The 24,673-nt window shown below is 46.4% G+C and overlaps 3 protein-coding genes across 4 annotated transcripts; all 3 read left to right on the top strand.

Moving 5' to 3' along the window:
* The first annotated feature begins 495 nt into the window (after positions 1-495).
* Positions 496-1,437, top strand: LOC136958829 (probable G-protein coupled receptor 148). Its single transcript, XM_067252942.1, has one exon. The coding sequence runs from the start codon at positions 496-498 to the stop codon at positions 1,435-1,437; it is 942 nt and encodes a 313-aa protein (XP_067109043.1).
* Positions 1,438-2,078: 641 nt separating this feature from the next.
* Positions 2,079-4,239, top strand: LOC136958828 (probable G-protein coupled receptor 148). Its single transcript, XM_067252941.1, has 4 exons — positions 2,079-2,407; positions 2,560-2,820; positions 3,138-3,300; positions 3,844-4,239. The coding sequence occupies exons 1-4, from the start codon at positions 2,079-2,081 to the stop codon at positions 4,237-4,239; spliced, it is 1,149 nt and encodes a 382-aa protein (XP_067109042.1).
* A 1,092-nt stretch (positions 4,240-5,331) lies between these two features.
* klhl24a (kelch-like family member 24a) lies at positions 5,332-24,386 on the top strand. 2 transcript variants are annotated; one of them, XM_067253477.1, is made up of 8 exons: positions 5,332-5,499; positions 7,263-7,371; positions 7,576-8,420; positions 10,169-10,353; positions 14,175-14,293; positions 19,512-19,700; positions 20,923-21,111; positions 21,341-24,386. In XM_067253477.1, exons 2-8 carry the CDS (start codon positions 7,297-7,299, stop codon positions 21,539-21,541), a joined length of 1,803 nt encoding a protein of 600 aa, XP_067109578.1. In that variant the 5' UTR covers positions 5,332-5,499; positions 7,263-7,296; the 3' UTR covers positions 21,542-24,386. The 2 variants fall into 2 exon arrangements, with proteins under 2 accessions (XP_067109578.1, XP_067109579.1); XM_067253478.1 differs by having other exon boundaries at positions 5,332-5,509; positions 7,274-7,371.
* The last annotated feature ends 287 nt before the right edge of the window (positions 24,387-24,673 follow it).

Raw genomic sequence — 24,673 nt, 5'->3', positions numbered from 1 at the left:
ACAAATTAGGCAAAACCAAAGTTATTAGGCAAAGTAGCCCTTCACGTGAGAAGGGCGTTATAAAAATTATTTGATTCTAATAATAAGTACACAGGGACTGAAGTCCATAGAGGACTGGTTGTTATTAGAGATATTTTCCATGGAAAAAGCACCCTTCAATGTTCGTCACACTCATTACACTAAAACTAGTCAGTTATGGTTGCTGTGTGAATTGAAAGTCTGTATAATGCAGATAAGAGCCCGTTCATTGAGATAAGCTCCTTCAACACAACACCACTGTTTGTTTTAATAAGTCTGTTGATATCTGAGATACCCTTCTGTCTTGAACCTCAGGAAAGCAGTGGTCAATGTGAATCGTACCATCTGTGTACAACACCTCAGCACACACACACCAGCAAACAGTCCTGCTCTGTAAAAGGAGAAATCAAAAGCACTTTCTCCAACATCATCACTCAGTCAACACACAGACTTGCCCTTCCTGTCAACATGGGCAACATGCGCAATGTCTCAGAGGAGTGGTTCCAGAGTCTGCACAGCTGGCACCTGGACTTGTTCTTCATCCCCACCACCCTCCTCACCATCGTCACCCTACTGGCCAACCCCGTCCTGCTAGCGTGCATCCTGCTCAGCCACACCCTGTGCCAGGAGACCCGCTACCTCCTCGTGGCCAACACCCTGGCCGCCGATATCATCTTCCTCCTGCTCAACCTCACCACCGTGGTCTGCAACGCCCTGAGCGTGGAGATGCTGCGGCTGCTCTGCGACTTGGTGTCCGCGGCGACGGTCACGGCCTACTGCTGCGCCATCCTCACCGTCACCCTCATGGTGGCCGACACGTACGTGGCGGTCCGCTGGCCGCTTCACTACCACGACCTGCTCCCGCTGGCCCGCGCCAGGCGCATCCTGGCCGGGGTGTGGGTGGGGGCGGCCATGTACCCGCTGTCCCAGGTCATCCTGATGGAGGTGATGGGGGACAACGTGCGTCAGAGGCCCGCCATGTGCCTGGTCCTCATCTCCCTGGGCACCATGGGGGGGAACACCATAATCGGGGTCCATTTGTACTTTGCCACCGGCGTTTTCCTGTGCAGCTTTTTGATCCTGTACTGCTACATCCGCCTCTACATGGTGACCAAGACCCAGGGGATCTGGCAGAGCCGCTACTCCCGAGCCCGGGTGACCCTGCTGGCCCACGGGGTTCTGCTCCTGCTCTACTTCGGACCGGGCCTGGTGTTCACCGTGGAGCTCTTCCTGTTGAGTAATGAGCACGTGAGCCTGGACGTGCGGGTGTGGCTCAACACGGTCAACATGTGCGTGTTGACGCTGCTACCCCGACTGTGCGCCCCCTTCCTGTACGGTATGAGGTACAGGGAGATCTCGGACACTATGCTGCACCTGCTGCATCGATGCTGGAGGCCCAGTCAGGTCACCGGGGTCTAGACACACACACACACACCTGCTGCTGCTGGAGAGGGCATTCAATAAAGGCATCAGAGATACATGAAATGAAGACATTGATATATTATGTGAAAGACCAATTGTCTTAAATGTATTAAAAGTTGTTTAATTCAAAGTATTTACCCCAATCGTGTATTCAGTCACAGTCCCTCATACATATTTATACCCAATGTGACTCGATTTCTGTTTCTGTCCAGAAATGAACAAAATATTTCAAAAATAATTAAACATTCTTGAAGAATATTGCATTTCCTTTTTCATGATGTCTCTATCCCAAACCATCGTTTTGTATTGTGAGTCTCCGGATGTAAACGATAAAGGGGCCATAAAGAAACTGTGTCAGGTCAACTCACTTTATATCATCAACATGTTCTACTTGAGCCATCGCCTGTTTCAAACCAAACAGAAATATTTGAGTCTGTTTCATACACTGTTCCTCTTTTTGTGACAAATAACATTACGTAACGTTACGAAGCCTCAGACAGCCTGAGCATGGTGTTTATGGCCATTAGCCACCTAGACCTTGTTTGACCACAGACAGGTGTCCAAGGAAACCATTACCTAATGCACCACTGGATGATAGGAGACACCAACAGGACACACACCCCCTCGCCTCATTCCCAATGTCAGAATCGTCCAAGCCTGCCATGGAGAACGGTGGTGTTGACGAGGCGTTGTCCTCGATAATGGGGAAGGAGAGGAACTTGGTGCTGTCTGTCCTGTGTACCTTCGGGAGCTGGTACAACAGGTCGGGAAGCGCTGAGAGACACTATCACACCTTTAGTCACACCAACTCCTCAGACCGGCTGGAGAGGCAGAGGGAGCACTTTGCCAGAGAGTGGAACATCTTCCTGCCTCCTCGCCACACCAGGGCGGTGAAGGTTTGTCCCATCCTGGCCTTCATAGCCGCCTTGCTGGTTGTCCCTGTCATCCTGGGTAAGATCTTGACCAGGTGAGTACTCCCCCAGGCATGCAGTCCATCACCTCCCTCCTACAGTGCAGGGAGGTGGATACCTTGTCCAAAGTCCAAGGTAACTATCTCTCCTCAGTCTTTCTTCTTCTTCTTCTTCTTCCCCCTCATTCCCTCCCTTCCCCCCCCCCCAGCCCCAGAATGCGCCAGGAGACCCGCTACCTCCTGCTGGCCAACTCGTTGCTTAGCGACATGCTGTTTTTGTCTGTGTACATGCTGAACTCCTGTGTGATTGCGGCGGGTGTGCTGATGTCTCAGTGGACCTGCGCTACCATTCTCTTCCTGATGGGGGCGTTATACAGTGTGGGAATCCTCAGCACCATGGCTATGGTCCTGGACACTTTGCTGGCTGTTCGAGTGCCGCTTCGGTACCTAGCCTTGTGGCCCGTGTCAAGGTAATTTAGCAGATATTATAAGGATTTTTTGCCTGTTTGAAGTCCATGATCTTTTGTTCAAAATGTTCTCTCTGCATTTTCCTCTCCATGTATCTTTGTCTTTACAACTCTGGCTATGCCTTTCTCTTCTCTTCTCTTCTCTTCTCTTCTTTTCTCTCTCTCTCTCTCTCTCTTCTCTCTCTCCTTCCCTCTCTCTCTCTCACTCCCTTCCTTATTATCTCCCTTTCTTTCCCTCCATCTCTCTCTCCTCCCTCCATCTCTCTCTCCTCTCTCTCTCTCTCTCTCTCTCTCTCTCTCCTCTCTCTCTCTCTCTGCAGGACGAGGCAGGTCGTGGTGTGCATCTGGGCTGTGTCGGTGTTGTTCCCAGCAGCCTCGGTGGGGGTATATGTGTGGTACCACTCCACAACCCCCTGCTCCCACCACATCTGCTCTCTGCCCCTGCTGCTGGTCCTCACCGTCAGCCACTCCACACCCCTGCAGGTACCCAGCACTCCGTCACCAGCCGGCCATTCAAACCTGTCACCTCATCAGCCAAATGAATCGACCGGTCGATCAGGAAAACGAATGATCTACAACCCTGTTTCTGGAGAGCTGGCCTCCTGCAGAGTTTTTGCTCCAACCCCCAACTGATATTTGGATTCTAGCTATATAGCTATATATAGCTATATATGGATAACAGCTAATTAGAGAGCTTGATTAGAGTTGGAGCGTAAGCAAGGAAGGATGGCTGTCCAGAAACAGGTTCGGAGGGATCTGAAAACACATTTGATCAATGCAAGATAATTACTGCCATAATTCCAACGGCAGGAGCATGTTATTCAACAAGAGCTCATTCAGATCCAAGCTGTTGTCTGATTCTTCTACTTGTGTGTACTTTGTAACAATCTTCACCCGCACTTAGCTATTTATATTACAGCACTTTGGTTAACATTGTAAACATTTGAGACGTGCTTTATACTCAAACGTGATCGCTGGATTGTTATATCCCCTATCCCCACTCCTGTGGTCTGGTTGGGTTCCCAGGCCTCCATGCTCCTGACAGTGACGATCATCCTGCTGATCCTGTTCCTGGCCTTCTCTGGATACCTGGCTCTCTACTGCCACACGCACATGTCTGGGGTCTGGAGGGGGGAGCGCTCCAACCGAGCCAAGGGCACCTTCCTCATCCACTACCTCCACCTCTTCCTCTCCTTCTGCCCGATGCTGGTGCTGGTCATCGAGCTGCTCATCTACTCCTTCCACAGCCCCCTGGACCTGCAGGCCGATCTCTGGGTGTCCCTGGTGGTGTGTAACGTGCTGCTGGTTCTGCCCAAAGCCCTGGCGCCGTACCTGTATGGCCTGCGCTACAGAGACCTGCGAGCCCCTCTGCACGCCTTCTACAGCCTGAGGAGACCCACCAGCATCACCCCCATTGTGTGACCGGGATGCCGATGGAACTACACCATCAAGGAACTATCGTTTAATAAAGAACTTAATTGTGGATCATCATCATGGAGAGGACAGCAGTGTGTGTGTATGTGTGTGTGTGTGTGTGTGTGTGTGTGTGTGTGTGTGTGTGTGTGTGTGTGTGTGTGTGTGTGTGTGTGTGTGTGTGTGTGTGTGTGTGTGTGTGTGTGTGGTGTTAATGTGTATGTAATTGAATTGCTTGGGTGTACTAAAGTTTCCACTAGAGGGTACTGTTGATTAAAGCAGGCCTAGGCTTATATTATGTTCTGAGACTTGGCTCCACTAACTTGGAAATTCACAACAAACTGTGGAAAAGGGTCAAAGAGGATGTGGCAAGGCAGTTCACAGAATTAAGGAAGTTGCTGTCTGAATTACCCGTAAATTGTGACGTCATCGTACCTCTTCCCTCACCTGAAAGAGGACCGTGTGCAGCATGTTATTGTTCCATCCACGTGCTCTATATCAAATTACGTTCCCTTTGTTTACCACTTTTAAAGCGGAATAGGCTATTACTTTTTATTATTATTTGGGTATTGCGCTATCACGTGTCTGGATAAACAAACTGACAGATGGGTGATAGAAGGAACGATAGTGCTGTGGTTTACCCATAGTTGTTCAACGATGTTTTGTAAATAATTTAACTTTTCCAGCATATGGGCCATGCCAAAGTTTTTTTTTTATCTATTTAAACTATACCCTCATACTAACTCAAAAATACGTTGCCCTATTAGGCAACATTTTACTTTACGGCAAATATCCAGATTATTACACAATCTGATTTGGCAGTTTTATGGTTGACCGTTTTTTGTCCTAAAAGCTGTTTTGTTTGCAAACAAAGAATAGCCACGTGGAGGACATGCGCATCTTGGGAGGTGTTGTTTTTTCCCCATCCAGAAATAAGGACTTCCCTCTCACACGAAATACACTACCCATGATCCCCCTACGTCTCCAGCTGACTTGGAACAGTATGTTTTTTTTAAGGATGTGACATATAGCCCAACTCTGTTCTATGTTTACAGCTCAGTACTGTTTCTTTGTCTCTGCCATCATAACAAGTCACAATGTCTGGTGCATGATTTATATAATTTAGTTCACTTCTTTAAGAAGTTTAGCTTGTAGGCTACAGTATAGTCGTTATTTTCAGGGAACACTTTACTTTTCTTTTTTTGTGTGCTTTTTATCCAATACAAACTAGCCTACTTGGATTGTTTTGTTCGGGAACTTCTGTATAAGGTATGATTCTGTCAATATTTTTTAACTGTCTAGACTGGAGAAATGTATCAGACGTTCATGTCCAAGTTCATTTCAATTACATATTGATTACTCCTCAAATGTATTTATATAAATAGTATATCTACATTATTTGCATAAATCTGCAAGTCGTTGTCTGCATGCTACTTATGCTACTGCTGCAGCGTTGCTACCTTAGATTAAAATAAACAAAAACAAAAATAGAAACGTTTACTCCAAAAATTGCCATGGGAACATTTGTTTATTATAGTGCGCTTGGTTAAAATCTATTATAACTGTGAGCTATCAGATTACAAGATTGCATCAAATAATGGTATTATAGAGACAGTAAAATGCATGAAGTAATATGAATAAGATGTAAAGGGTAGGATGAGGGAAATTGCGTGTCAGGGAGCACTGGCAAAACCTGTCCTCATTATTTCCAACTCACTGAGTGAGTCGGTGAATCCACCGACGCACTGACACGAAAACACAAGCAAATAGGTGTGTTTTGTTTGCGATAATGGGTACGTTATACCGAGGTCCACGTTATTAATAACTCGGCTGAATATGACTTCACGTCATCTTTTTAGCACTGCAGACTGGTGCAAGTAGGATCCTGTTCCGTGACTATTGTCCACAAGAATCCTAGCTACATCCATGCATGGATACGCTCGCAAACAGTTATATTCACTTATTCATGTTTTACACGTCGCAAATTGTCAGACTGATATACTATCAGGGAGTCAGATGGCTGAGTGGTTAGGGAAGCGGGATAGTAATCAGAAGGTTGCTAGTTCGATTCCCGGCTATGCAAACCAAATGACGTTGTGCCTTGGGCAAGGCACTTCACCCTACTTGCCTCGGGGAGAATGTCCCTGTACTTACTGTAAGTCGCTCTGGATAAGAGCGTCTGCTAAATGGCTAAATGTAAATGTAAATCTACTATTACAAGTGTATGTGATGAAAATAAGAATAGGTAATATTGTGCTGTTTTAGTGTCTTTGCCATTCTTTTTTTTCTCTCAAGTCATAAAACAATAGGCCTACATGTATCATATAAAATTAGTCTCTATTTTCTGGAGAGTAATCAAAGAAAACTTGAGAAAGAGGTACGCTGGGTAATGCGAATTAATCTGTTTGGCAGTAAAAAGCGATCATTGTTGTTCAGTCTTCAAACATCGCGGTTGAAAACATGGTATTATTGCGCTCTTTCTTTACAGTCCTAACTTGCCTTTCTAAAAAAAAACTGATTGACATGTGGGTTGTCCTTGCCAATGTTGCCTAACTCATCTCCAGACAGGAGTTCAGCATGTACAGTTTTTGTGTAATGAATATGTAAGCCTACCATGTCACCTACAGAGCTTGAGGGAAAACTGTTACATAGCCCCAGGAGGTCTTCTCAAGTATTACTTCTAGCTTAAAATCCAATCCTTAAAACTACTAGTCTCTCGTTGCAGTGATGCAAAACACTGTAACTCTATCCTAGGGCTCAGGGCTCTGGAATTGTTTGTGTTACGTATTTTTTTTGTGTCTTGCTCTGTTTCGCATACTTCCCTTGTGACTTATTTGCCTCTATAGCCTGCAGTTCCTCTCTTGCTCCATCTAACCACCCCACCCCCACCCCCCACATGACAACAACACATGATGTTATTAAGTGAAACATTTGTCACACACTTAACAGTTTTGCGATATTAAATAATTAACGTACAGTACACAATGCATTTAAACACTCTGTCTCCCTGTCCCTCTCCATTTCCCTCTCAGGACTAAAGCAGATCTCTACGGTGAGGCAGCAGCCATGGTGTTGATTTTGGGCAGAAGGCTGAACAGAGAGGACTCGGGGACCCGGGACTCCCCTGCTGTCAAACGCAAGGTGAGTTTCTACAAACACCGCTAGACAAGTCTTTTTCTTTTTTTGCTCGTGGCAAAATTGTCCGGTTTTGTAATGGTTAAGATACATGTCTGTGTGTTTGAACTATCTTGACTCACCAACCTGGACAGTCAACTGTGACATGACCCATTTACAGACCCTCAACTTTGAAACGCAACAATGTTGTCGTTTGCTATAACTCCCAAGGTGTTCGAGGTGGACTCCAAGAATCTGACGAGTCAGGACATCTTGGATTTCTCCTCCGGCTCGTCCCACTCCGAGGCCATCCTCCAGGTGTTCAACGAGTTCCGCGACAGCCGCCTGTTCACAGACGTGGTCATCAGCGTGCAGGGCCGCGAGTTCCCCTGCCACAGAGCCGTGCTCTCCGCCTGCTCCTCCTACTTCCGGGCCATGTTCTGCAACGACCACCGCGAGAGCCGCGAAATGCTGGTGGAGATCAACGGCATCCTGGCCGAGGCCATGGACTCCTTCCTCAGCTTCGTGTACACGGGCCGCGCCAAGATCACCACAGACAACGTCCAGTTCCTGTTTGAGACCTCCAGCCTCTTCCAGATCTCCACGCTGCGCGACGCCTGCGCCAAGTTCCTGGAGGACCAGCTGGACCCCTGCAACTGCCTGGGCATCCAGCGCTTCGCTGACGCTCACGCCCTCAAGCAGCTGGCCAGCCGCTGCCGCGGCTACGCCCTGGCCAACTTCCAAGACGTGGCCCAGCACGAGGAGTTCCTGGACCTGAGGATGGACGAGCTGGAGGAGTACATCGGGAGCGACGAGCTGGCCATCGGGAAGGAGGAGATGGTGTTTGAGGCGGTGATGCGCTGGGTGTACCACACGGTGGAGAACAGAAGGCCCCTGCTCAAGGAGCTGCTCCACCACGTGCGCTTGCCCCTGCTGCACCCCAACTACTTCGTCCAGACGGTGGAGGGAGACCAGCTGATCCAGAACGCTCCCGAGTGCTACCAGCTGCTGCATGAGGCCCGGCGCTACCACGTGCTGGGGAACGAGATGATGTCACCCAGGACAAGGCCACGCAGGTAACCATGAACAGGAAGCGTTGTGATGTACTACACCATCTCACAGGAATGCTTAGCTATTTTACTGTGACTTGGTGTTTTGGTATTTTTTTACTAGGACCTGCTGTTTGAATGTGCTTTGCATATAAGGAGCGTTGAAATTCCATCCACCTTCTTCTTTGGTCAAAAGACAGATGACAGTCGTAATGAGAGGGAGAGAAAGAGGAAGAGAGAGACATACAGAGAGAATAGACATTCCACTGTGCTCTCCTATATGGTCGGGGTTTCAACATACTGACGCACTCAATTACCTTTTGAGGTTGTATGTGTGTTTGCGTGTGTATGGATACTCATTCTCTCTCATACAGTTTATTGTGCTTAGCTAAGCACACAGAGCCTTCATTGAGTGAGAATAGATTTATAAGCCCAATTTCTACTAAAAATGTCATGACAAGTCCATACACATTCGACTTCTCTTGAAAATTAGGGAAATGTTGCAAGGAGCAGCTATCACAGAAGGATCATACATTGTTCCATCTTGTCATACGAGAATGGAAGTAGAATCACTCATAAACACAAACATGCATGTATTTGGAGGCGTTAACCTAGCCTTTTATGAACAGATAGGGTTAACTCTTTGTACCCCATTTACCCAAAGATTCCGATTTTCGTTGCATGTTTAGGTGGACTGTACGCGTTGAAAGTTTGGTTTCAACTGTCGTAGAAAACAACCTTGAGACTGAAGCACGACTTCAGTTGTTGATTGTGATGACAGATCGACTCTTTGTGCTGCCCTACCACTTGCGGCCCTTCTTCTAAGAGTTAATCCGTATATGTATCTGCTGGTTCAGTGGCAACAGCGGAGGGCGTCAGTTAACAAAGGTGTTTGAGTTCAATCGCGTCAGTATCCAGGCAGATGAAACGAGATCAGCCAGGTAGCTGCTCTAGTGTGTGTCTGTCTGACTGTGTTTGCATAGCCCTGGGGCCCCTCCAAGCCTGAGATATAGAGAAGGATCTGTCGACAGATTCATGAGTTCTCCTTTCCTCCAACTCCACCCACCTTACCCCGGCCCCAGATCTACGGGGACACCCCCAGGGCCTCACTGTCCTCCGTTAGCTCTCCTCAAAACTGCCTGTGCTTTGTTACTGGGTAGCACACACGAGAGAACTTCCCCCCCCCTTCTACACACCTCATGCCTCGAAACAGCCTGCATGAATGAAGACATTAGAATGTGGGGGAAAGTGCACAGACACCCTGCTGGTGCTGAGAGGGTAATGGAGAGCCAATCGAGCAGCATGCTGATGCTGATGGTGGGATGTCTATGATGGGGTACACAGATGGTACTTCCAAACTGTTGCCCGAGGGCCAGCAGTGGATCACCGTTGCTAGACTAAAGGAAATGAAATGTATTCAGCGTGTGAGTTTCGCTTATGGCAAGGAAATCAGATAAGGGGACAATTCGAAAGTCAGTTTCGCCCCAAGTGTGATATTTTATTCTCTTCTATTTGTCTCGAAAGATAACTGTATGCCACATGCAAGCCAACAGAAACCATATCCCCATTCCATTCTCCACCTGTCCCGGCATATTAAACCATCCTCTCTCTGAACTCCACCATCATCATATTAATTCTGTTCCTGTCTCAGGTCAGGCCATGGCTGGGTCTTCCCAGTGTTGGATCTCACTGTGGTGCAGGACACCTCCCACTTCACCTGCCCCTCTCTCCCTTCTCTAACCCCCTCTCGTTCGCTCCCTGTCTCCTCCACACAGGTCGACAGGCTTCTCTGAGGTGATCGTGGTGGTGGGAGGCTGTGAGAGGGTGGGGGGCTTCAACCTGCCCTACACCGAGTGTTACGACCCGGTGACGGGCGAGTGGAAGTCCCTGGCCAAGCTTCCTGAGTTCACAAAGTCCGAGTATGCCGTCTGTGCCCTGCGCAACGACATCCTGGTATCAGGTAAGAGCCGTCACCACGCTGACGTTGCATGGAGCCGTTAGACTTGATTGATTTTGGACAAAAACGGTTAAGCCTTATTTGCATTAGATGTAGCTTGCTTATACCCTACTTCCTACCTGGCTATGTCTGAATCCTATTTCAAATATCTGAAACCAATGGGCCTGTCTCATATTTCTGACTCCTCAGTAAGTCCAGTTTCAGTATTAAGGACTGGTACAGTGGAGGAGGAAGACCAGCCGGGAGGCGGTGGCTGTTAGCGTTGTGTGTTTTATTTAGCCACAGGCTGTTTGAGTCAGAGGAAAATGTGAGAACAACATCTGGGCTCACACTCCAGGCTCGCTGCACAGGGAGGTCCTCTTTGGCCCAGCTTCCTCTTCACTTTCTTTTCCCCAATTGGCCTGTGCTTAGGGTCACACAACTTGTTATTGATGTCTTTCAAGGAACTCTGTAGGTTACTGATCACAGGTCAGTTGTGTAGCTGGTGAGAACATTGCTGGTGAAAACATTGCTTAACAGGATTGCAGGCTGATTGTAGATCAGTCTTTTCATGGCCGCTGTGACTTGTAGCCTTCTGACCTGGCTGATGCATGCTGGGAAGAGAGCATGCGCCAAGTATGGTGCAAGCCTCTCTTTTACTAACCTCAGCAGGGCCTTGATTTAACAGGGCAGAAGCCTCACGTCATACACTGTTCCTAATGAAAGCAACATGAGCTTTATTAACAGCATTTCATTCTTCTTGAGTAGTATGCACTAACGGAGCCTTGGTCTGAAGCTATTGCTTATCAGTGGTTTTGTTGAGTAACTGTTCACGGGTTAAGGTATAATAGGAAAGTTGGAAAACTCCAGAAGGTTTTTGCATCGTGTTTTTTCCATCAACTACATCAGGGTTTGTATGAAAACATGGATGCTCGATTTACTTCAAGATTCTATTCATGACCTAAAAAGATAGTGAGAGATAGAGTTAGCTTTAGGAGAAAGCCATGTTTATATTCCTTGCTGCCTTTTTGCCAAGTCCTCACGTGCCTGCTCTCAATCATCTCAGAAGCAGTGCCTGGAAAAGTAAACATCTCTCTCTCTCTCTCTCTCTCTCTCTCTCTCTCTCTCTCTCTCTCTCTCTCTCTCTCTCTCTCTCTCTCTCTCTCTCTCTCTCTCTCTCTCTCCCCCTATCTCTCTCTGTTTCTCCCTATCTCCTCCTCTCTCTCTCTCTCTCTCTCTCTCTCTCTCTCTCTCTCTCTCTCTCTCTCTTCCCTGGTCTTCCCCCACCCCACTGTACTGGCTTCTTTTTTTCCAAAACAGATACTTCTGTCTCGATTTAAATCTTCCACGTTTTTCCTTTGAACCCCCTTTATTCCTGGTATGTTCCTCTCTCTCCCCCCCCACCCCCCTCCCCCTTCTCTTCCTCTGGGACACATACTTTGGAGGGCCTCCTGTCTCAAGCACAGCTGCAGTAAGCTGTGGTCTGAAATAGACTCAACAGCATCAAAAGGGCACCGGGGGCCTCTCAGGCGGTCTTGTCTTGACCTGACTGGAACCATGGCTGTCTTTTATCACAGACCCTCTGCTCTCACGACACTGTACTGTCAACTACCATAACACCTGACCTAGAAGTACCGTTGAAGAATGGTGGGCTGGATTCCTAAGTGTCGTGGTTTTATGAAAATACAGAACTGTGACGACAGCCAATGGCTAGAGAGCCAGATTTGCATTCCTGGAGTAGAGGTCTAGAGGTAATGTTAGCATGTACCCAATGATTGGAATTTCTCAAAGTCCAAAAAGACCATAATGACAGGTACTGTGCTCAAATACATGTATGCAAATGTGCAGTATTTCTGTCACCTAAGTCATCCATGAGCTCTTTCCTACTCAAGAGAACTTAAGAAAGAATTCTGTTCAGCAGGTCAGTCCATAGATTTAGTCCGTAAATTTCTCCTCTATGTTAACCGATTTAGCTGGTAGCCAGAATAAGCATGGTTCTTCTGCCACCCAGCCATGTTAGACAAGAGGCCAGGGAGAAAGGCCAAAGTTCAAATGGACTGGATCATAAAACAAGCGTGTTTCTTTCCAAGAAGTCTGTTAATAACCATGGCTGACAATGTGAAGAAAGAGGCCAGTGCTCATATGAATGTAACCAATGAGCCAAACCATTTGTTTTGTTTTCTGTGGTATATAAAAGGGATATATGATTTTTTGCCTACTACCAAACAGGATATCACCACCCTCTTCATCTAAAGAAAACCCCTCTTCCGAGACAGATAAAATTGCACCACAGTGGTTGTAGACCATACTGGATTGAGAATAATGTTGTGTCATTATGGAAGGTTGAGCCCATGAGTTATTGTATCAAGTATGGATACCCATTGTTCAGTTGGAGCTCCTGCCCTGAGAAAATCACAGGGCTAAGAAATGGCGGCGTTAAGCAAAGTCTTGTTGTCATACAAAACAACAAGCACGATTTATATGTTTACTACAGGATTCTCATTCAAGGGGTGGCACACAACACAGTCGTTGTTTGTGTACATTTGGGCAGACGTTTGGGCATGTCCAATTGGCCTCTCTGCACCTTTAACCAAACTCCATGCTGTCTCACGACATGGCCTGTTCTAAGCCTCTCCTGTGTGCATGAGGACGTGGTAGTTAGGCCCTAGCCTTCCAGTGGACCTTTATCAAGTACTGTTCGATTTTCAGAGCTCACAGCCTCAGACTCATCGTCAATCAGCCTTTTGTCTGCTCTGCTTCCGCCTCATGCCAGAGGGACGATGTTGCTCTTGTGTGGTTTTGACCTATATTCTACTCTTAGTCTATATATTGTTCTGTTGGTTCAGTGCTTCTCGTGTTGTCACAGGGATCAACTGGGCCTTTTGATTTAGACTGTGTAGAATCAACAGGCAGGTGTGGAGAATGTGAGAAAAAGCATGAGAGAGGTAGGAGAGAGAGAGATAGGGATGAAGGCAAAGAGAGAGGGAGGGAGATATTGGTGTTGCGTTGTGACTTGTTCTGCACGTGTCTGGGACACGCAGTGTTGAATGTTGTTTTTCTTGCCAGAGGAGGAAGAGAGGCAAAAAACGGTTCCTTTGAGTACAGGTTTGCCCAGAGACAGAGGAAGAAACCAATCAACTGCTGCTCTGTCATTTACAAAAGATCCACACTGTGTGTGTGTGTGTGTGTGTGTGTGTGTGTGTGTGTGTGTGTGTGCACATACATGCACGTGTGTGTAAGTGTGTGTGTGTGTGTGTGTGTGTGTGCAAATGTGTGTGCACATGTACAGTGTGTATGTTTAAAAGCTCAGTAAAAATCTTTGATGTTTGCATGGCATGTACTCTAAATACAAAGAAATGTTGTAGTCAAAGCTGTGTAAAGAGGTGGCAGGTGCGTGGAAGTGTTGACTGTGTTTGGTTAGTTAGGGACTGGACTTTGATTACTGGGTTTACACATGGAGCCTGCTCTTGATGAGATAAGCCATCAGCTGTGCCCTTGTGAACAATGGCCTTGACATTTTAGTCCCAAAACATAATCTTTTCATGGATTATGTGTTTTTTCTGATTGTGAAGTATTTTTAGAGTAGTTGTTTCTATCAGACAAAATCTGGTTACAGTTAATCCTATTCTTAGAAATGCATCAGTAGCCGACAGATTAGATAATAATATTGTTTTTCTTCTTCTGTTGTTTGTGCACATTGGCATACTGTCAATACTGTGTTTCACATCAACTGTATTAAAATGCCTGATGTAGACATGGGCTGTGTTCTACATGTGTGCACTGTTGAAAAGCATCTGCTGAAATGAACACAATCTCAAAGCGTGCTCGTGTTTGTGTTGTTCAAGGGGGTCGCATCAACAGCCGTGACGTGTGGATGTACAACTCCCAGCTCAACCTGTGGATCAGAGTGGCCTCCCTCAACAAGGGCCGCTGGAGACACAAGATGACCGTCCTCCTGGGCAAGGTGAGCACCCCTCCTGGTCCAGCCCTGTACACCTAGTTCACACTGCCCCAACAGAGTCCAACAAACACCACATAACTGTCATTGTCACATTGCCCCAACAAACGCCAACAGGCATATCACACCAAACCAACCAAACTGTTGTTGGTGTTTGATGTTGTTTGTTTGGGTGGTGTGGACTGATCACGACATGCCTACAAGAAGGTCGGTAGAGACAAAGACTTAGACATCATGACGACACACAGGCGTCAATGGAAGAAGTTGCATCAGCATTGTAATGTAAAGCTGAGAAACCGTCGGCAGTCCTGTTCAGGTGAGCCAACAGGATGTTCTTGGCGGCGGGGGTTTGATGTGTCTTCGAAAGAAACCGGAAAAGTACCGTTAACAGATCACTCCAACTAGCAGTGCACAACCTGAACGTCTGTTTGATTTGCTCTACAAATGAAGCTATGAGGAAAAGTGCTCGATGGACGTCATTTTCAAAGAATGCAACCTACAAGGAACTGTGAAGTTACTGATGAAAGATAAAGACTGCTCACCGCGTACCATTGCACACAAATTCCCGTAACAGCCAGAGAAATGACAGGTAGTTCAGTGCCATAGGACACGTCTTTGATTTACATTTCATTCATTTAGCAGATGCTTTTATCCAAAGCGACGTACAAATAGAACACGCAGTAAGTACAGCATATAATCAGAGACCAGTAGTATTCTAACGATGTTCCCGTGACCAGTCCTTACAGATCCACTGACCTCCTCACAGATCATCTTTGCAACATCGTTGAATCACCCAGGCACGTTTTTCCATCTTCACTCTTTTAGAGAATGACAGGAGAGGTATGCCAGGCAGCCCCAGGGCTTATAAACCGTCAGCTCAACCTGGTCCACGCTTAGGCAGCAGACAGCAGGCGGGTTGCCCCCTGTTATTAAACAAGTGCATCAACAACTTTCACAGTTGGTTGAACGGTTGGCTCAGGATCTGGTATCTGATCAGAAAACACCTGACAGAGCATTGTTCGAAGCTGCTCAATGGAACCTTTTGTTTCAGGTCAACCTGTATTCTTCCCCTTCTTTTCCTCACTCCTGTTCTCTGGTCAGCGTCTTTCTCTGTTTTCACCACCTTAATGTGGAGTTTATGATTTAAACATGTTCGTCATCATCATCACAGCCATTCTTGCCAAGAGTTAGAGACCTCACTAGCTTCCTAGTGTTATAACTGAATGAAGAGGGCTTAGCTGTATTTCAACCTGGGTGGATCTGAGCTGTTTCCCCACACGGCCAGTGTGTCCTCTAGCTGTGTCGTGCCAGGGTATCTTGTGACCTCACTGTGCCATGGCACACAGATCCCCTGGGCGCTTTGTCAAAGACCCAGCTAGACCCACGCAGTCTGGCCAGGGGAGGCCTGGCCAGGGGAGGCCTGGCCAGGGCCAGATGGTTTGCGCAATCGCTGCAGAACCACAACAAACCACTGAGTCATTACTGAATTGAAGCATGTAATCATGTGTGACTGTATGTGAGTGTGTGTGCCTGCGTGCTTGCACCTGTGTGTGTAGGCCTGCATGTGTGTGTGTGTGCATTGACTAATCTGCGAAGTTCACAGTCCACTAATTATTGAGTAAGGCAGTAAGTACTTACAACGATGTGTACATAATGTTAATTACAGGCCCTCACATAAAGAGCTATGTTGGACATGTGCAATACAAACACCAAGACCAGTGGTCAACTACAGTATTGTTTTGGTTATAAGGAAGAATTTGCGTGATTTAACAGCATAGACCTGTTGAGCTAGTTTAAGAACAATACAGGAAAGCAGAGGAAGGTTCATACAGAACATCGCATGTGCTTTCGGTGTCCCTGTCTGTGTGTTTACAGTACAGCATGTGCAAACATAGTTCAGTGGTTAGAGCACATGACTGCAGGTCAAAGTTCAAATCCCACCCCCGTACTATACAATAGTTCAGTGGTTAGAGCACATGACTGCAGGTCAAAGTTCAAATCCCACCCCCGTACTATACATTGCTTTGGATACAAGTGTCTGCTAAATGGGGGGTGGGGGAGAGGACATCGTGTTCGTGAGTGTTGAGTCGCTCCTGTTACCAGCTGTGTATGGACACGGGCTGTGAGAGGGGGAGAGAAGAGGTAGATAGGTGTGTGGTCTTGTCATGGCTGGGCATGTGGGAGTAACAGGCACACAGGCTTGTCTGCTGCCAGTGTTATCTGATAGCTGCTGTACACTAACTATGACACTACAGAGACACTTTCCAAGATGAGCGGGGACCTTCTGTAGTTTACATGACTTCACAAACCTAGTCATTATACACTGTGACTGTAACATTGCCTTAGGGCCTGAGAGACATGGCACCTTTCCAATGTCACGACAGAGGCCATCTGAGGGGCACAGGCATACAGCAGAAAGGTAACTGATAAGACTTCTAGTCTTAGGAAATCTAGGAAGAACTGCTATAAATCCTTGGAGAGATAATTTCATATTAACATTTATGCATTTAGCAGACGCTTTTATCCAAAGTGACTTCCAAGAGAGAGCTTTACAAAAGAGCATAGGTCACTGATACGTATGTCACATAACAACGAGATATCCCCAAACACTTCCTGTGTGTCTGCGCCACACTTTCTTTAATGTGTCTTTCCTTTCATCTGCTTTCTTTTCACCCTTTCTCCGCTCTCTAAAAAGCGCTGTTTTGATCCCCAGAATGATGATGTTGGACTCTGCCTTCTCATTACACTCTCATCTCATAGACCTGTCTCCTCTATGGAGATTTGATTAAATCTGAGATTAACAACTGTCAATCCTGTTTTTAAATCTCGTTATCCCCTTATCTCCTCTCCCCTCTGTAACCGTTGCTGTTTTTCCATAAGTTGGGGACTCAATAATCTTTTGGCATGCAGAATATTATTGTTTATAAATACATTGACTTCCTCTCTAGAGTAGGTCATTTCCTCTCCGGGTCACTGCTGCTGATTCTTGGAGAGTTGAAGCCAGAACCTCTTCCCATGTTTTCCTGTGTTTGATGGACACTCAAGTTTCCTAATTTCACATCTCATATACTCTCCACTCACCCGATAAAACACTTCTCACCACAAACACACAGTAACTCATACACACACTCCTTTAGGCTGTAAGTGATACTTACTTCCTCTGATGTCCATCTGGTCTGGTTCCCTGTCAGAGAAAGCAGAGTAATCTAGGTCACCACTGTTTTCCTCTCCAAAAGGAACTCTCCTCTTCTGTCACGTGGCGGAGCGTGCGTGTGTGAATGTGGTTCTAAAGTCTTTGTATCAAATAAGTTTGGAATATTGCATGTGTGGGTACATATGTCTGTCTTGCTGGAGATGCATTTGATGGGACTGTGTTTGGAACGAGTGCTGTTATTTACGCCTCAATAACATTTCGCAAGTGTGTGCAGAGTATCTATTGTCCTTATCAAGCCTATGAGGAATGTTCTTATATAGAGTGCAAGTCGTATCTTTTTGCATGTATAACAAGGGAATGTTTATGGAGAGTGTGTTCAGGGCTTAGACCCTTTCCTTCCACTCCCCTTTGTGTCAGTGTGTCCACATGAGGAGGACCCTCTGTCCTCACAGGAAGGGCCGGGGGGGGGCCCCTTTGTGACCTGTGGTTGCTCTCACTTACACGCTATACACACTCACTTACACAGACACACGCATTCATCCACACACGTGTTCATACCCACACACTTGCACACTCTGTCTTTGTCCCTCTGTGAACTGGTGGCTTGTTATCGACATGTGGGTGTCTTCTGACTCTTGTGGAACAGCATGGCAATGCTGTTGGTTTTCTATCTCTGGCTCTCTGTCGATTTCTCTCTCACTCTGATTCTGTCTCTCTGTCTCTGTGTCGCTCTCCCCCTCTCCCTCTCCCTCTCCCTCTCCCTCTCCCTCTCCCTCTCCCTCTCCCTCTCCCTCTCCCTCTCTCTCTCTCTCTCTCTCTCTCTCTCTCTCTCTCTCTCTCTCTCTCTCTCTACTATGTGTTGTGGTTGGGTTAGTGCCAGCTGTGGGAGACTGCATGAGTAGTTGGAGGTAGTGTCAATTGGTTCGTCTGTTTTGCAGTTTGGCAAGTCGGTAGAGCTGACACTGTTGCTATGCAGATATGTCCTGTAGGCTTCCCTCTATTTCTTAACATTTTCCTATATTTTCCCTTCCATCTCCACTCTCCAGTCTTTATCTATGTTTCTCTTTTTCTGTGTTCACCCCCCATCTCTCTCTCCTCCCCTTCTCTCTGTTTCTCTCTCTTCTTCCCCCTGTCTCTGTTTCCTCCCCCTCTCTGTCTCCTACTTCTTCCTTGCTCTCGTGTTTATGGCGGGTTTTCTGTATATAAGACAGGACCAGCCTTAAGGCACTAAGTTACGCAAGAACGTCTTTTGTTTGCTTAACCTGTCAGACTGTCTGATCTCTGTCTCCATCACAGAATGCAAACATAACACACACACACATTTACATTACATTTACATTGAGTCATTTAGCAGACACTCTTATCCAGAGCGACTTACAGTCAGTACAGGGACATTCCCCCGAGGCAAGTAGGGTGAAGTGTCTTGCCCAAGGACACAACGACATTGTGCACGGCCGGGAATTGAACCGGCAACCTTCTGACTAATAGCCCGATTCCCTAACTGCTCAGCCATCTGACCCCCCCCCCCCACACACACACACACACACACATACATCGCTATCAAACATGGTAAATGTCCTCCGACTTTCTGCTGATATTAACTGTCCTCACAGTAGAAAAGACTGTCATGCTTAAACACCTGCAACCACCCCCTGTTTTGCCTCCACACCGAGATCTTAAATGACCGAAACGACAAGCTCGACCCGGGCGGCTAATCTGTCACGTCCCTCCGAAAGAATGGGGAGATAAGAGAGAGTTTGTGTGCGTGTCATACCTGGCCAAACCGGGCTACAGCAGGAGTTAGGAGAACACACTGAGGAGCTGGACTCCTGCCTGTCATGATGCATCATGTCACTTTTACCGTTTACCTGATTCACCGGTTCTATCTCTGTCGTCCTGGTGAGAGGAAGAGCACACGTGGCTATGGCTTCCATAAGCACCGTCATCTCAAAGCCAAAGACAATAACAATACCTGGAATTAACAGCTAGGCGTGCTCTACTCCCAATGTTGAATCATGACTTGTTATCTAACGTGTTTGTTTGTGTGTGTGTGTGTGTTGTTGTTCGCAGGTCTATGCCGTGGGCGGTTACGACGGCCAGAGTCGCCTGAGCAGTGTGGAGTGTTACGACTCTTTCTCCAACCGCTGGACTGAGGTGGCCCCCATGAAGGAGGCTGTGAGCTCCCCCGCCGTGGCCAGCTGTGCCAGCAAGCTCTTCGTCATTGGAGGAGGGCCCGATGACAACACCTGCTCAGACAAGGTGGGCAGAGAGACCCCGCCCATGAGGGCATCTTCCCAACATGCACTTGCGGGGAGGGGGGGGGGGGGGCGGAGTGGAGTGAATTGTCAGAGACTGTCCAAAAAATCACAGTTGTTTTGTCACACAGTGGATCCACCTTTAAAAGCTGACAGCATTATCTTGAACTGTTAAATATAGACGGTTATGAGTGAATCATAGCTCACGCTCAAATTAATCAGGACATTCATTGTCCCTATTGTCCACTTTTTACTGTGTGGCACACAAATATTTGAACCTTGTCATATCAGCTAGTGAACACCCAATGACCCTCAGGTTGTCATAGAGTCACTATCAGACTGGGAGGACAGATATGGCTGCATTGGAACAAACAGTCTGTTCAAGTCTAGAATGATAATACATGAGAAGGAAGTCCCACAATTCAAAAAGGCTTCCCTTCTCCTGAAGATTGAGTTACCTCAGGGCACAGCTTGTATCACCTGAATATGATTTATTGACTGATTCCAGGCTGATATACTGGGACTATCTTGGGTAAAGTTATCCTTTTCACACTGCAGACAGGTTTTGTGTGCGAGGTAATTAGTTGGCATGAACACAATGTCTTTATGTTTGTGTCTTTGTCTCTTTTCTTCTCCTCTCTCACTACCTATCAATCTGCCTGTCTCTCCCTGACTCCTTTCCTTTAGCTCCATGGTTACAGTAAAGGTGTGTGTGCGTGCCTGAGTGTGACTGTTTGTGTGCCTGCCCTCAGGGATCCTACCAGTAAACTAGAACATGTAGAGAAGCTAGCATAACTTATCATAACTTGACTCTCGGAAGACCTCTTGGATAGCTGTGATTCCCCTCCAAACCTCCGTGGGTCATTTGGAAGTGGCCTGAAGGGAGACAGTGGGCTGTGGTCCATACCGGTTCACCTGCTTTATCTAGCGCCGTTGAGGTAGATAAAAGAGAAGGGGAAGGGGCACGTCTGGGACACAGCGAGAGGGAGGTTGAAGACAAAAGAGAGGGCTTGGCCTCGGGGGCCAGATGTACGACAGACTACCTGACACACAAAGAGATTTCAGTCTGGTAGACAGCTGCTTCTCTACTTAGCACAGAAGAAGGCAGGTCATCGAGTGTTGCCGTCTTAATTGTGGAACATGTCTCTAGTGAGTGTAGTGTCTATAAGCTGTTATTTGGATCTATTCAGTCAAAAGAATGAACAATCAACCATCCCTCCTCGCAGGTCCAGTGCTATGACCCAGAGACCGATTCCTGGTTGCTAAGGGCCAACATTCCCATTGCTAAGCGCTGCATCACGGCGGTGTCCCTCAACAACCTGATCTACGTGTCGGGAGGTCTCACCAAGTCCATCTTCTGCTACGACCCAATAGAGGACTATTGGATGCATGTGGTCAGCACCTTTAGCAAGCAGGTAAAGAACCACAACACAACAATGACCAACACATGAACCACACAGCCACGCCAAACAATTTCAGTATCAACCCTAATCTCTCTGTCCATCTTTCCCCCCTCCCTCTCTATTCCCCTTGTTTCCTCTCTACCTTTCCATACCTCCCTCCCCCCCCCCCTCCCTCTCCATTTTCCTAATTTCATTTCTATCTCTATAAATCTCTCCCCCTCCTCATCTCTCCCCTCTGTAGGAGAGCTGTGGTATGTCGGTGTGTAACGGGAAGATCTTCATCTTGGGAGGGAGGGGGGAGACAGGCGAGGCGTCAGATAACATCCTGTGTTACGACCCAGCCACGGGAATCATCACGGGGGTGGCAGCGATGCCAAGGCCCATCTCCTACCATGGTTGTGTCACCATCCACCGATACAACGAAAAGTTCCATAAGCCATGACAGCACACACACAAAGACACTCTCAAACACGCACACATACACACACACTCACACACGTAACCACGTTACACACTAACTAACACAAACTGTCTGTCCGTTGAATTATTTTCAGTGACACAAACACGCAGGGAAAACATTTGCAAACTTTGGGAACACGCATATCTGTGCAAGCACACATCCTTGCACACGTCTTGAAAGGTCTCTATTGTTGACCCCAGCATGACTCTGGCTCATTAATCTCTTCATTGTCTCATGTAGCAGTATTCTCGGTTGACAAGCTTGTATTCCAGCTATGCACCTCTGTGTTTCTGTGGAAAAGCGTTGTCGTTTGATGATAGGCATCAGATACTGCAACATCACAGTATCTGACATGATTTCCGAGAACCAAACATTCGACGAGTAAAACGAAAGATACAACGACAAGACCAAAACCAAGCGTTGATGCAGAGACAGATAAAAGTAGAGAGGTAGTACCCATAGAACAAGGCACTGATTTGATTTGGATCAAATCCGGGGTGTTCCACTCTCCTCCACCTGTGTTCCGACATGTTTACCCTCATTCATGATCACTTGGGTTCACTGATCCTGACCAGGATGGAGAGGAGACAGAGAAGGAGGCGGGAGGCGTGATCAGAACGTGGCCACCGCTGACCACCTGACTATGGCTGCAGATACCCTGCTGCTGTTATCTCTGTTTTAACTCCCATGCTGAAGTTGGAAAACTGTAGCACTGCTCTGTCTACTTTATCTCACTTCCCTTTCCTGTTCAGGCTTCCTACTTCCATTTTTTTATCCGCTTCTTCCTCTTATATCCAATTTCTCATCAATGATTTATGCCTTGTGGTTTTATAACTTACAGTCGTGTCTCCCTTTAACTGTTTCCTGTGCTATTTGTGCTGTGTTACCTACATTTGACATGTTTTTACTTTTAAATTATACTTGTTTGCTTGTTTTTTTTTACTGTTGGAAGTTTGTTGAAATTAATGTAACTAGCTGTACCACTGCACTTGTTTGCAATGTACACATAGATTATTTGGTTTGGATGATGGGTGCCTGGGTGATTTTTAGATGACAGGATTTTGTAGATCTCAAAGACTGTTCTAAGTTTGTCGGTTATACTTTGTGGTGTGGACACATCATAGAGCTAGTTAACCAGCAGTAGTTGGTTGAAGCGTGTTCTGTAATGTGCAACTTCATCAGTTTACCTGGCGTGCATTAGGCAAACCTGATTTAGACTCAATGGGACTATCACCGGCACACACATAAACAATGTGGCTGGGGGTAACCATTCATACCTCCTGGTGTGTGAGTGTGTGTGTGTGTGTGTACACTGTTTAGGATGATAATGTATTTTCTCCTGTACGCTTCAAGCAGGAAAAGATATGAAGGTGGGAATTTGAACAGTCTGGATTGTGGTCAGTAAAAGTCACCTATTACTTTGGTTGTTGTTAGAATAGAGATATGTTGCTGTGAATAAGGTCACTTTTTCCTTTTTTATTTAAATGTATCTCTTTTGTATTTTGCATAGTGTTTGAGTTTTTTGTAACAAAGAGCCCCAAATGTGCACTTTTACAGTATGACGTGGAGTAATATGACTTGTATATGATTGTGATCTTTTTTTTTTTTTTTTACTGTATCACTAAATGTTCTTTGCTTTCATGCGACGTATGTGAGAGAGAGAAAGAGGGCATGTCAGCGGGTCATGGTCTCTGACTGCCTCTGCTTTGAATCACCACAGCCCCACCATGAGTACCATGAGAGCGACACAGGGAGAGAGATGAGAGGGGGAGCCTGACAGAGTCTGAGGGGGAAAGGCCGCAGGAGACCTTTGAGGGCGATATTGGGATCAGTTTTTTGCGATTCGTTTCTATGATCAATATATCATGAAGCATAACTTATCACCTGAAATTCACCCTGACAGGGTGACACACATGTTGGCTGTGTGTTTTCAAGACGTTCCAGCACAATGGGTGTTTGACATGTGATGTCATTTCTATAGAGTGGTGCCACATGCAGGAATGTTGTGGCTGGACGTTGGAATGATCTAGAATCCCTCTGGCCCACCCACAGTCTGTCTTCGAATGTATTGCTCAGGGTTTTTAAATTGGGGGTGCAGACCAGAGTAGACTGACATGCGAGTGAGAGAGAGCGAATGAAACAAAGCGACTGAGAGAGAGTGATAAAGACGTCGTCTTGACTGTGTGTGCGTCTGTGATTTCACTGAGGATTTACTCATACAGGACCCAAACATTGTCCTTTGCCTTTATAACACATTGATTGATTGATTTTCATTAGTAGTGTAGAGGTTCATACAATGTTTTGCCTGGGTGAGATCGTCCGTTGTTTTTCAGTGTCTAACTTTCTTTCTCTTCCTTGTGGTGAGTTATGGGATTATGTGTGATGCTTGTGTTACAATCTTCTGCCACATACAATTGGTCTGCAAATGTTTTGGACGACTCTCAAGGGCTAAACAGGGAAACTAATTGATGGATTTTAACGCAGGCTTCCAGTTGCTCCAATCAGACCCCTGGGAGTAACAGCTGATCCTGCATTCATGGGAAAATATGTCTGTATAAGTGTACAAGATTGGGGCCTTCATATGCTTTGGAAATACCAGTCCTATGTGCCTTCATGGAACGAACCAATACATTGAAATGTGTAATTTTGATTAAAAAAATAAATTATAACCTATAGTATGTATGATGTGCTATTTTAACCTCTCTTTTCGTCTCAGTGGCTCTTTATCACGATGAGAAATATATCTGACTGTCTATGCAACAATTCGTTGGACTGTAATTTCTGACTTGTGTACTGAAGCATCAATAAAGTCCCTATCGATATTGAATCGTGTGGCTCGTTATCATGCTGATAGCTTTCCTGAAGGAAACAAAACAATCAGTTTCCCTGTCTTCCATCCCGTCTTCCATTATGAAGAAATATAGAACATTCCATTGGAATTCTGGAATCTTGACGTGTGCACTTTTCCTAGGTTGTAAGTGAGGTGCTGATGTGGAGGAGGAATGTAGTAGAGACAGTGTACTTGGCGGAACTGTCAGTTATCAGTTCTGCTACAAAAAAATGAGACGTACATGCATTGTAGGGGGGGTTATACACCAAATGATAGGCCTATAA

The sequence above is a fragment of the Osmerus mordax genome, chromosome 16 (assembly GCF_038355195.1).
Source record: "Osmerus mordax isolate fOsmMor3 chromosome 16, fOsmMor3.pri, whole genome shotgun sequence".
NCBI lineage: Eukaryota > Metazoa > Chordata > Actinopteri > Osmeriformes > Osmeridae > Osmerus > Osmerus mordax.
Note: the sequence above shows the minus strand (reverse complement) of the source record. Positions and strands in the feature narration are given on the sequence as shown.

Excerpts from the sequence above, each read along its gene's own strand:
- LOC136958829 (XM_067252942.1), top strand. The coding sequence starts at position 496 with ATGCGCAATGTCTCAGAGGAGTGGTTCCAGAGTCTGCACAGCTGGCAC.
- klhl24a (XM_067253477.1), top strand. The coding sequence starts at position 7,297 with ATGGTGTTGATTTTGGGCAGAAGGCTGAACAGAGAGGACTCGGGGACC. Across the intron at positions 8,421-10,168 it reads CCCAGGACAAGGCCACGCAG|GTCGACAGGCTTCTCTGAGG; the intron begins GTAACCATGAAC and ends TCCTCCACACAG. Across the intron at positions 10,354-14,174 it reads CAACGACATCCTGGTATCAG|GGGGTCGCATCAACAGCCGT; the intron begins GTAAGAGCCGTC and ends GTGTTGTTCAAG.
- LOC136958828 (XM_067252941.1), top strand. The coding sequence starts at position 2,079 with ATGTCAGAATCGTCCAAGCCTGCCATGGAGAACGGTGGTGTTGACGAG. Across the intron at positions 2,408-2,559 it reads CTGGGTAAGATCTTGACCAG|CCCCAGAATGCGCCAGGAGA; the intron begins GTGAGTACTCCC and ends CCCCCCCCCCAG. Across the intron at positions 2,821-3,137 it reads GCCTTGTGGCCCGTGTCAAG|GACGAGGCAGGTCGTGGTGT; the intron begins GTAATTTAGCAG and ends CTCTCTCTGCAG.